At 41.0% G+C, this 13,455-nt stretch overlaps 1 protein-coding gene across 6 annotated transcripts in view; it reads left to right on the top strand.

Annotated features, from left to right (window-relative positions):
- LOC115152880 (protein sidekick-2-like) overlaps window positions 1-13,455 on the top strand; it is a 594,976-nt gene that overhangs the window by 508,238 nt on the left and 73,283 nt on the right. For all 6 annotated transcript variants that reach the window (XM_029697773.1, XM_029697775.1, XM_029697771.1 and 3 more), the window contains exons 9-10: window positions 8,285-8,479; window positions 10,854-10,970. In XM_029697773.1, the coding sequence (XP_029553633.1) occupies window positions 8,285-8,479; window positions 10,854-10,970 (312 nt within the window). The remainder of the gene's footprint in view (window positions 1-8,284; window positions 8,480-10,853; window positions 10,971-13,455) is intronic.

Genomic DNA, 13,455 nt, shown 5'->3' with positions numbered 1-13,455 from the left:
GCCTTTTTGAAATTGGACAGTGTGGTTAGATTAATGAGAGTCTTGTCTTTAAAATGCTGTAAAATAGTCATATGTTTGAGAAATTGAAGTAATAGAATTTCTAAGGTATTTGAATAACGCGCCACGGGATTCAACTGGCTGTTGAGTAGGTGGGACGCAAGCGTCCCACCTAGCCCAGAGAGGTTTTAAGTCTAATACTGCGGGTAATGGAGTCGCCAATGACTAGGATTTTCAATTTGTCAGAGCTAATGGTGGGAGGCTTCGGCATCTCAGACCTCGTAACGGGAGGAGTAGAGACCAGAGAAGGCTCGGCCTCTGACTCCGACTCGCTGCTTAACCTCTATGGGACCGGCGGGACGAATTCGTCCCACCTACGTAACAGCCAGTTGAATCCTGTGGCGCGATTTTTAAAACGTTTGAAATACTATTACTTAAATTTCTCTAACATATGACTATTTTACAGCTATTTAAAGACAAGACTCTCGTTAATCTAACCACACTGTCCGATTTCAAAAAGGCTTTACAACGAAAGCAAAACATTAGATTATGTCAGGAGAGTACCCAGCCAGAAATAATCAGACACCCATTTTTCAAGCTAGCATATAATGTCACAAAAACCCAAACCACAGCTAAATGCAGCACTAACCTTTTATGATCTTCATCAGATGACACACCTAGGACATTGTTATACAATACATGCATGTCTGTTCAATCAAGTTCATATTTATATCAAAAACCAGCTTTTTACATTAGCATGTGACGTTCAGAAAAAGCATACCCCCCGCAAACTTCCGGGGAATTTACTAACAATTTGCTAAATTACTCACGATAAACGTTCACAAAAAGCATAACAATTATTTTAAGAATTATAGATACATTACTCCTCTATGCACTTGATATGTCCGATTTTAAAATAGCTTTTCGGATGAAGCACATTTTGCAATATTCTAAGTACATAGCCCAGCCATCACGGGCTAGCTATTTAGACACCCACCCAGTTTAGCCTTCACCAAAATCACATTTCCTATAAGAAAAATGGTCTTACCTTTCCTGTTCTTCATCAGAATGCACTCCCAGGACTTCTACTTCAATACCAAATGTAGGTTTGGTCCCAAATAATCCATCGTTATATCCAAACAGCGGCGTTTTGTTTGTGTGTTCTAGACACTATCCCAATGGTAAATCACGGTCGCACGCATGGCGCAGACCGTGACAAAAAAATTCTAAATATTCCATTACCGTACTTCTGTCACGGTTGTCGTCGGTGAAGGAGGACCAAAACGCAGCAGGCATGCGGTTGTTCATTTTGAACATTTATTAAACTCCAAAATGAACATACAAAAATAACAAAACGAAACCACGAACAACAAAACAGTCTGGCAAAGCCTAAGGCTCAACACAGAACAATCACCCACAAATAACAAACACAAACACACCCTAATATATGGGACTCTCAATCAAAGGCAGATAGACAACACCTGCCTTCAACTGAGAGTCCCAACCCCAATCAACCAAACATAGAAACAGACATACTAGACTAAACATAGAATACCTGAAAACCAAACAGTGCCCAAAAACCCCGGAACACTTAAACCAAACGCCCCTTCAACAAAACACACCACCCCGAACCACACAAAACGAACACCCTCCGCCACGTCCCGACCAAACTACAACACCAACCAACCCCTATACTGGCCAGGACGTGACAACTTCGAAGCATGTCAACCGCTGTTTAAAATCAATTTTTATGCAATTTATCTTGTAGAAAAGCGATAATATTCCGACCGGGAATCTGCAATTAGCTAAACAGCCGAAGGAAAATACCGCACGGGGTCGAATACGCGCACGCGCCTAATTCTATTGTCCTCTGATGGGACACTTGGAAAAGGGGATTCTGTGTTTCAGCCTGAGGCTGCCTCGTCATCGTTCAGGTTTTTCCCGGGCTCTGAGAGCCTATTGGAGCCCTAGGAATTGTCACGTTACAGCTAAGATCCTGACTCTTCAATAAACAGAAGCAAGAACAACAACACCTTGTCAGACAGGGTACTTCCTGCATGAAACCTTCTCAGGTTTTTGCCTGCCATAGGAGTTCTGTTATACTCACAGACACCATTCAAACAGTTTTAGAAACTTTAGGGTGTTTTCTATCCAAACCTGAACAATAATATGCATATTCTAGCTTCTGAGTTGGTGTAGGAGGCAGTTAAAAATGGGCACATATTTTTTCCATAATTCTCAATACTGCCCCCTAGCCCGTAGAGGTTAATGGGGAGAACCAGTTGAAAGTTTCTGTCAGCTGAATGAGCGACACCGGTTGAGCATTCCTACAGCATTTCCCTCCAGAAGCCATGAGAAAGTTGTCCAGCTGCAGGGACTGTGCGAGGGGATTTATACTACTATCTGTACTTACTGGTGGCACAGATGCTGTTTTGTCCTTTCCTACACTGAAATTACGCTTGCCTAACGATTGCGTCTGAAGCTGGGTTTGCAGCACAGTTATCCTCGCCGTAAGGCGATTGTTCTCCTGTATATCATGAGTACAGCGACTGCAATTAGAAGACATCATGTTAATGTTACTACTTACCTTCAGCTGGTGGAGGTCCTGAAGAACCACATCCAAAATGCACAGCAGCACGTAAACAAGTCGGCAAGTTGTGACTGGAAATGAACTGAAAAAAGTATAACTGACTGACAAAATTTCTCATATGGAATCATGTAGTAACCAAAAAAGTGTTAACCTGTTGGGGCTAGGGGGCAGTATTTGCATGGCCGGATAAAAAAACGTACCCGATTTAATCTGGTTTCTACTCCTGCCCAGTAACTAGAATATGCATATAATTGTTTGATTTGGATAGAAAACACCCTAAAGGTTCTAAAACTGTTTGAATGGTGTCTGTGAGTATAACAGAACTCATTTGGCAGGCCAAGACCTGAGAAGATTCCAAACAGGAAGCGCTCTCTCTGACCATTTCATGGCCTTCTTGATCATCTCTAACCAAAACAGGGGATCTCTGGCATGACGTGACATTTTCTAACGCTCCCATAGGCTCTCAGAAGGCGCCAAAAAGCTGAATGGTGGCTTTGCAGGCCCTGGCTGAAAAACATTAGCGCATTTTGTAAGTGGTCGATCTGAGAACAATGATACTGGAGGTGCGTGCCCGAGTCGACTCCATGTTTACTTTCTCTCTCTTTGAACGAAAACAACCACTCCCGGTCGGAATATTATCGCTTTTTTACGAGAAAAATGGCATAAAAATTGATTTTAAACAGCGGTTGACATGCTTCGAAGTACGGTAATGGAATATTTAGAATTCTTTTGTCACAAAACGCGTCGGGCGCGTAACCCTTATTTACCCTTCGGATAGTGTCTTGAACGCACGAACAAAACGCCGCTATTTGGATATAACTATGGATTTTTTGGGACCAAACCAACATTTGTTATTGAAGTAGAAGTCCTGGGAGTGCATTCTGACGAAGAACAGCAAAGGTAATAACATTTTTCTTATAGTAAATCTGACTTTGGTGGGGCCTAAACTTGGTGGGTGTCTAAATAGCTAGCCCTGTGATGCCGGGCTATCTACTTAGAATATTGCAAAATGTGCTTTCACCGAAAAGCTATTTTAAAATCGGACATAGCGAGTGCACATAGGAGTTCTGTATCTATAATTCTTAAAATAATTGTTATGTTTTTTGTGAACCTTTATCGTGAGTAATTTAGTAAATTCACCGGAAGTGTTCGGTGGGAATGCTAGTCACATGCTAGTCACATGCTAATGTAAAAAGCTGGTTTTTGATATAAATATGAACTTGATTGAACAAAACATGCATGTATTGTATAACATAATGTCCTAGGTGTGTCATCTGAGGAAGTATGATATATCGCGCCACGGGATTACACTGGCTGTTGAGTAGGTGGGACGCAAGAGGTTAACCTCCCTGGACAAGGTGGGACGTTTGCGTCCCACCTTGTCAACAGCCAGTGGAATCGCGTGGCGTGAAATACAAATACCTCAAAAATGCTATAACTTCAATTTCTCAAACATATGACTATTTTACACCATTTTAAAGACAAGACTCTCGTTAAACAAATCAAAATATATTTTATATTTGAGATTCTTCAAATTAGCCACCCTTTGCCTTGATGACAGCTTTGCACACTCTTGGCTTTATCTCAACCATTTTAAAGATAAGACTCTTGTTAATCTAACCACATTGTCCGATTTCAAAAAGGCTTTACGCCGAAGCATAACATTTGATTATGTTAGGACATTAACTTCACAAGAAAATCCACACAGCCATTTTCCAAGCAAGGACATGCATCACAAAAACCAAAAGTGCAGCTAAAATATTCACTAACCTTTGATCTTCATCAGATGGCACTCATAGGACTTGATGTTATACAATACATGTATGTTTTGCTCGATAAAGTTCATATTTATATCCAAAAACAGCATTTTACATTGCCGCGTGATGTTCAGAAATTTTTTTTCCCACCAAAACCAACCGGTGAATGTGCACATCAATTTACAAAAATACTCATCATAAACGTTGATAAAATGTACAACAGTTATTGAAAGAATTATAGATGCACTACTCCTTGATGCAACCGCTTTGTCAGATTTCAAAATAACTTTACGGAGAAAGCACATTGTTCAATATTCTGAATACATAGCTCAGCCATCGAAGCAAGCTATACAGCTACCCGCCAAGTTCTGGCATCAACAAAACTCTGAATTGGTATTACAAATATTATCTTACCTTTGCTGATCTTGGTCAGAATGCACTTCGAGGACTCCTACTTCCACAAGAAATGTTAGTTTTATTCGAAATACTCCATATTTATGTCCAAATACCTCCGTTTTGTTCATGCGTTCAGATCACTATCCAAAGGCTTAACACGCAAGCGCAGTACCAGAGACGAAAAGTCAAATAGTTCCATTACCGTTTGTAGAAACATGTCAAACGTTGTTTACAATCAATCTTTAGGGTATTTTTAACATAAAACGTTGATAATATTCCAACCGGACAATAGCGTATTCATTCAAGAAGAAAAAGAAGGAGGGGTGCACTGTCGGCTGGAGAACTGCAAGGCAATCCCGTTGTTGACACAGGTATTGAACCAGCAACTGTAGCAACACAGCTTGCACTGCTATGCAGTGTCTTAGACCTTTGTGCCACTCAGGTGCTGTACAACATGACAGGTCGGGAGTAGGCTACAGTACGAGCAAAATAATCCTAACAAAATAAAATAATAAAAACCTTAATGTAACAGTTTTAGTAAGTAATTCTGAAGTTGTGCACAATTATCAGTTTCTATATAGGTTTATGTCGCCTGTTCATTGTCAATTAGAGACACAGTAGAACTCAAAAGCATAATCAGTGATCTAACTTCCCCTTGCGCTGGTCTGGAGAAATGAAGTGGTGACGCAGGGTGCCGTACTAAACCACAAATTATCTCTAAATCCTGCAGCATAATCAAACAAATTTTAGTGGAGCAACCAATGTAGGCTAATGTAATTAACATAAGGTTGTAAGTAACAAGAACATTTCCCAGGACATAAACATATCTGATGTGGGCAGAAAGCTTAACTTCTTGTTAATCTAACTGCACTGTCCAATTTACAGTAGCTATTACAGTGAAATAATACCATGCTATTGTTTGAGGAGAGTGCACAGTTATTAACTTGAAAATGTATTAATAAACCAATTGGGCACATTTGGGCAGTCTTGATGCAAAATTTTGGAGATAAATGCAATCTTTCATTGAAACAGTCTAAAACTTTGCACATACACTGCTGCCATCTAGGGGCCAAAATCGAAATTACACCTGACCTGGAATAGTACATTGTGAAGTTTCTATTGCATTTCAAAGATATTGGGAAAAAAAGGCATGTTTTTTTGTATTATCTTTTACCAGATCTAATTAGTTATATTCTCCTACATTCATTTTACATTTCCACAAACTTCAAAGTATTTCCTTTCAACTGGTATTAAGAATATGGATATCCTTTCTTCAGGTCCTGAGCTAAAGGCAGTTGTATTTGGACATGTCATTTTAGGCAAAAATTTAAAAAAGGGTCCGATCCTTAATTGGTTTATACAGGTGTATGTTGTTAATTTGTGAAATGGATTTCCTTCTTCATGCGTTTGAGCCAATCAGTTGTGTTGTGACAAGGTAGGAGTGGTATACAGAAGATAGCCCTATTTGGTAAAAGACCAAGTCCAAATTATGGCAAGAACATATCAAGTAAGCAAAGATAAACAACAGTGCATCATTACTTTAAGACAATTCGGAAAATTTGAAGAACTTTGAAAGTTTCTTCAAGTTCAGTCGCAAAAACCATCAAGCGCTATGATGAGACTGTCTCTCATGAGGACCGCCACAGGAAAGGAAGAACCAGAGTTACCTCTCCTGCTGAGGATAAGTTCATTAGACTTAACTGTAACTCAGAAATTGCAGCCCAAATGAATGCTTTACAGAATTCAAGTAACAGACACATCTCAACATCAACTGTTCAGAGCACACTTCATGAATCAGGCCTTCATGGTTGAATTGCTGCAAAGAAACCATTTCTAAAGGACACCAATAAGAAGAAGAGACTTTTGGGTCAAGAAACACGGGAAATGGACATTCGACCGGTGGAAATCTGTCCTTTGGTGTGTTGAGTCCAAATTGTTGGTTCCAACTGCCGTGTCTTTATGAGATGCAGAGAAGGTGAACGGTTGATCTCCGCATGTGAGGTTCCCACTGTGAAGCATAGAGGAGGAGGTATGGGGGTGCTTTTCTGGTGACACTGTCTATGATTTATTTAGAATTCAAGGCACACTTAACCAACATGGCTACTACAGCATTCTGCAGTGATACGCCATCCCATGGTTTGTGCTTAGTGGGACTATGATTTGTTTTTCAACAGGACAATGATCCAACACACTTCCAGGCTGTGTAAGGGCTATTTGACAAAGAAGGAGAGTGATGGAGTGCTGCATCAGATGACCTGGCCTCAACAATCACCCGACCTCAACCAAGTTGAGATGGTTTGGGATGAGTTGGACAGCAGAGTGAAGGAAAAGCAGTCAACAAGTTCTCAGCATATGTGGGAACTCCTTCAAGACTGTTGGAAAAGCATTCCAGGTGAAGATGGTTGAGAGAATGCCAAGAGTGTGCAAAGCTGTCATCAAGGCAAAGGGTAGCTACTTTGAAGAATCTAAAACGAAAATATATTTTGATTTGTTTAACACTTTTTGGTTACTATATTTTTCCATGTAGAAAATAGTAAAAATACAGAAAAACCCTTGATTGAGTGGGTTTGTCCAAACTTTTGCCTGGAACTCTAAATATTTGCCAAATTAGGAAACACCCACATAAAGTGTCTTATTAGGGCGTGGGTCACCACGAGCCGTGAGAACAACTTCAATGCACCTTGGCATAGATTCTACAAGCGTCTGAAATTCTTTTAGTGAGGGATGCGACACTATTCTTCTACGAGAAATTCAATAATTTGGTGTTTTGTTGATGCTGTTGGAAATCACTGTCTCAGGCGCTGCTCCAGAATCTCCCATAAGTGTTCAATTGGGTTGAGATCTGGTGACTGAGACACACACCCACTCATACATACATACATACATACATACATACATACATACATACATACATACATACATACATACATACATACATACATACATACATACATACATACATACATACACATTCTTTAAACCCGCTATGTGTCTTTGAGACCCCTCATTCAAAGTCACTGAGATCTCTTCTAGCTATGGTAGCCAAAATAATGGGCTGCTGGGCATTTTTATACATGAACCTAAGCATGATGGGATGTTAATTGCTTAATTAACTCAGGAACCACACCTGTGTGGAATCACCTGCTTTCAACATACTTTGTATCCCTAATTTACTCAAGTGTTTCCTTTATTTTGGCAATTACCATATTGACCCACATATTTGAGTTTAGGGCATGATCACGTGTATCTATCTGTGTCCATATGGACCCACATGTATGAGTTTAGAGCATGATCATGTGTATCTATCTGTGTCTGTTATCTATGTCCTCACATGTCCACATGTACAGGTATGTGTGTGTTTGATTACATGTCCACATGTACAGGTGTGTGTGTTTGTGTGCTTGATTACATGTCCCCACATGCCCACATGTACAGGTGTGTGTGTGTGTTTGATTAAATGTCCCCACAAATGTCGACATTTGGAGACATATGTGTGTTTGATGCTTTCCCAGTATTTAATTAACTACTTCTATCCTTCCTGTAGGTGTGCCTCAACCAGACATTGTGTGGTATAAGGATGCGGTGCCCATCAGCCCAGTGAAAACCCCCAGGTATAGGGTGTTAGTTGGGGGCAGTTTGCAGGTCAACGGCCTTCTTCCGGACGACACAGGGATGTTCCAATGCTTTGCACGGAACCTGGCAGGAGAGGTGCAGACCAACACCTACCTGGCTGTCACTAGTGAGTTTACCTCTTGTTCTAGTCTTTTCACTCCTTTTACTCTGTCTACAACTCATTTTACTCATCCCTTTACTGTGTCTACAACATTTTCAACATATCCCTGATTGAGTCTGTAATGCCAACATGTTTCAAGCAGACCACCATAGTCCCTGTGCCCAAGAACACAAAGGCAACATGCCTAAATGACTACCGACCCATAGCACTCACGTCCGTAGCCATGAAGTGCTTTGAAAGGATAGTAATGGCTCACATCAACACCATTATCCCAGAAACCCTAGACCCACTCCAATTTGCATTACCACCCAAACAGATCCACAGATGATTCAATCTCTATTACACTGCCCTTTCCCACCTGGACAAAAGGAACACTTATGTGAGAATCCTATTCATTGACTACAGCTCATGGTTCAACACCATAGTACCCTCAAAGTTCATCACTAAGCTAAGGATCCTGGGACTAAACACCTCCCTCTGCAACTGGATCCTGAACTTCCTGACGGGCCGCCCCCAGGTGGTGACGGTAGGTAGCAACACATCAGCCATGCTGATCCTCAACACTGACGCTCCCCAAGGGGTGCGTGCTCAGTCCCCTCCAGTACTCCCTGTTCACCCACAACTGCATGGCCAGGCACGACTCCAACACCATCATTAAGTTTGCAGACAACACAACAGTGGTAGGCCTGATCACCGACAACGACGAGACAACCTATAGGGAGGAGGTCAGAGACCTGGCCGGGTGGTGCCAGAATAACAACCTATCCCTCAACGTAACCAAGACTAAGGATATGATTGTGGACTACAGGAAAAGGAGGACCGAGCACACCCCATTCTCATTGACGGGGCTGTATTGGAGCAGGTTGAGAGCTTCAAGTTCCTTGGTGTCCACATCAACAACAAACTGGAATAGTCCAAACCCACCAAGACAGTCCTGAAGAGGGCAGGACAAAGCCTATTCCCTCTCAGGAAACTAAAAAGATTTGTCATGGGTCATGAGATCCTCAAAATGTTCTACAGCTGCAACATCGAAAGCATCCTGACTGGTTGCATCACTGCCTGGTACGACAATTGCTCGGCCTCTGACCGCAAGGCACTACAGAGGGTAGTGATTACGGCCCAGTACATCACTGGGGTTAAGCTGCCTGCCATCCAGGACCTCTACACCAGGTGTTGCCAGAGGAAGGCCCTAAAAATGGTCAAAGACCCCAGCCACCCCAGTCATAGACTGTTCTCTCTTCTACTGCATGGCAAGTGGTACTGAAGTACCAAGTCTAGGACAAAAAGCCTTTTCAACAGTTTTTACCCCCAAGCCATAAGACTCCCGAACAGGTAATCAAATGGCTACCCGGACTATTTGCATTGTGTGCCCCTCCCAACCCCCCCAACCCCTCTTTTTCGCTGCTGCTACTCTCTGTTTATCATATATGCATAGTCTCCTTTTACTCTGGCTACAACTCCTTTTACTCATCCTTTTACTCTGGCTACAACTCCTTTTACTCATCCTTTTACTCATCCCTTCACTCTGGCTACAACTCTTTTTACTCATCCTTTTATGCTGTCTACAACCCTTTTTACTGATCCCTTTACTCTGTCTACAAATCCTTTTACTCATCCCTTTACTCGGTCTACAACTCCTTTTACTCTGGTTACAACTCCTTTTACTCATCCCTTTACTCTGACTACAACTCCTTTTACTCATTCTTTTACTTGTGTCCTTTATTTGACTTATTCTGTGAACATGTCTCATTGATGTGTACTACTTAATGTGACCATGTTAACAGAGTGAAGGAATCTTCTGTCCCTCCCTCTCACTACCTGTGTCACCATTGTATGTCATATCCTTCCTAGTATTATTGCCTCCCTCTCTCTCCCCATTTCTCCCTGTTCTATATCTCTTTGCCCCATACTACTCCCTTCTCTTTCTCTCTTTCTTTACCTTCCTCTTTTCCTCTCTCTGTCAGTTGGATGAGTGGCATGTTCTGTTGTCATCTTCTAGGACTCAATCAAATCAAATGTTATTTGTCACATGCTTCCTAATTAGTCCCCTGTTGTGAGCGGGGGAGAATGCTTTATCGCCCTGTCTCTTTCCCCTCCCTCCCTCCACTCCCTCCCTCTCTTTCTGGGTTGTGAGAGGAAGGTATGAAGGAAATGAAAGGTGGGTGACTGCTGTGTTAATCCTGGGAGTGTTAGTGCTATTTAACAATGAGATCCAGGACAGAGAAAGTCTGTAACAGACACAGCCAACAAATGTCTGGATGGATTTGAAGATGAGTTCCTATTGAAGATGACTTCTCTCTTTCACCTCTCTGTAGCCCTCTACCTGCCTTTGTCATTCGAGGCAATGTGTGTGTGTGTGTGTGTGTGTGTGTGTCCTCAGGCATCGCCCCTAACATCACAGCTGGACCATCTGACAGCACGGTGATTGACGGCATGTCAGTCATTCTCCACTGTGAAACATCAGGAGCACCAAGACCAGCTATCACCTGGCAGAAAGGTCAGACTCTCTCCAATGCACCACTCAACCAGGCACACACTATGTCATAGGTGACTATTCACAATATGGCTGCTTTTTTCCATGATGTATAAACAATGGACTTAAATAGAATGGAACAATACAATCATAGCATTACTCAACTATCTGCAATAGGATGGGTGAATGCACATCTCCCATGATACCAGTGTATCTAGCTCATGCAGATTAATAGTATACATTGGTTTATTAAATGTTTTATTAAAAAAAATGTAAGGTACAATATACAGCAATCACTCCACCATTTCCTGGTTACTAAAATTCTAATAGTTTGCATAATTTCCATGTAAAGAATCATTGTACCTTCTAAAGAGCTGTGAAATATATTATATAACCAATAATATTGTATTGTCAGCTTTTTGAAGCTGCTGTGAAAAACTGAAAGTAAAAGATGCAAAAACTAAACGTTAGAACTGGAAGCATATAAATGGCACACATAGAAAATATCTACTTCTTAGACTTGCTTTCAATGAGAATGAGAGATCTATAACTCACATTTCTATGTGCATTTGGTCGGGTCACCCAGAAAGTTCCATATTGCAGCTTTAAACATAAAGAAATATGACATCAGACATGTCATATTTCTTATTTCTCGTGTTTTCTGTATTATATACAGTACCAGTCAAAAGTTTGAACACACCTACTCATTCCAGGGTTTTTCTTTATTTTTACTATTTTCTACATTGTAAAATAATAGTGAAGACATAAAAACTATGAAATAACGCATATGGATTCATGCAATAACCAAAGAAGTGTTAAACAAATCAAAATATATTTGAGATTCTTCAAAGTAGCCACCCTTTGCCTTGATGACTGCTTTGCACACTCTTGGCATTCTCTCAACCAGCTTCACAAGGTAGTCACCTGGAACAGGTGTGCCTTGTTAAAAGTGAATATGTGGAATTTCTTTCCTTCTTAATGTGTTTGAGCCAATCAGTTGTGTTGTGACAAGGTAGAGGTGGTATTTGGGGCGGCGGGTATCCTAGTGGTTAGAGCATTGGACCAGTAACCGAAAGGTTGTTGGATTGAATCCCCGAGCTGACAAGATACAAATCTGTTGTTCTGCCCCTGAACAAGGCAGTTGACCGACTGTTCTCCGGTAGACTGTCATTGTAAATAAGAATTTGTTCTTAACTGACTCGCAATGGATAAATAAAAATGGAATACAGAAGATAGCACTATTTGATAAAAGACCAAGTCCATATTATGGCAAGAACAGCTCAAATAGGTAAAGAGAAACAACAGTCCATCATTACTTTAACATGAAGGTCAGTCAATCCTAAAAATGTCAAGAACTTTGAACGTTTCTTCAAGTGGAGTCGCGAAAACCTTCAAGCTCCATGATGAAACTGGCTCTCATGAGGACCACCACAGGAAAGGAAGACCCAGAGTTACCTCTGCTCCTGAGGATAACTTCGAGTTACCAGTCTCAGAAAATGCAGCCCAAAGTAATGCTTCACGGAGTTCAAGTAAGAGACAAATCCCAACATCAACTGTTCAGAGGAGACTGTGTGAATCAGGCCGTCATGGTCAAATTGCTGCAAATAAACCACTACTAAAGGGCAACAAAAATAAGAGACTTTCTTGGGCCAAAAACACAAGCAAAGGACATTAGACCGGTGGAAATCTGTCCTTTAGTCTGATAAGTCCAAATTTGAGATTTTTGGTTCAAACCACTGTGTCTTTGTGAGATGCAGAGAAGGTGAACGGATGATCTCTGCATGAATGGTTCCCACCATGAAGCATGGAGGAGGAGGTGTGATGGTGTGGTGGTGCTTTGCTGGTGACACTGTCAGTGATTTATTCAGAATGTATTTAGAAAGGCACACATAACCAGCATGGCAACCATCCCATCGGGTTTGCACTTAGTGGGACTGTTATTTGTTTTTAAACAGGACAATGACCCAACACAACTCCAGGCTGTGTAAGGGCTATTTGACTAAGAAGGAGAGTGATGGAGTAATGTATCAGACAACCTGGCCTCCACAGTTACCCGACCTCAACCCAATTGAGATGGTTTGGGATGAGTTGGACCGCAGAGTTAAGGAAAAGCAGCCAACAAGTGCTCAGCATAGGTGGGAACTCTTTCAAGACTTTTAGAAAAGCATTCCAGGTGAAGTTGATTGAGTGTGCAATGCTGTCTTCAAGGCAAAAGGGAGCTACTTTGAAGAATCTAAAATGTCAATATATTTTGATATTCCATATTTGTTATTTCATAGTTTTGTTGTCATCACTATTATTCTAAAATGTAGAAAGTAGTACAAACAAAGAACCTTAAATGAGTAAGTGTGTCCAAACTTTTGACTGGTGCTGTATATATTTTAATTTAGTTTATTATTATTATTATTATTATTATTATTATTAGTTGTTCTATTTTGACATTGATGACTGCACTGTTGGGAAGAGCTTGTTAAGCATTTCACTGTACTTGTTGTGCATGTGACAATAA

The sequence above is a fragment of the Salmo trutta genome, chromosome 18, assembly GCF_901001165.1.
Source record: "Salmo trutta chromosome 18, fSalTru1.1, whole genome shotgun sequence".
NCBI lineage: Eukaryota > Metazoa > Chordata > Actinopteri > Salmoniformes > Salmonidae > Salmo > Salmo trutta.
This window is presented reverse-complemented; position numbering and strand designations above follow the sequence as displayed.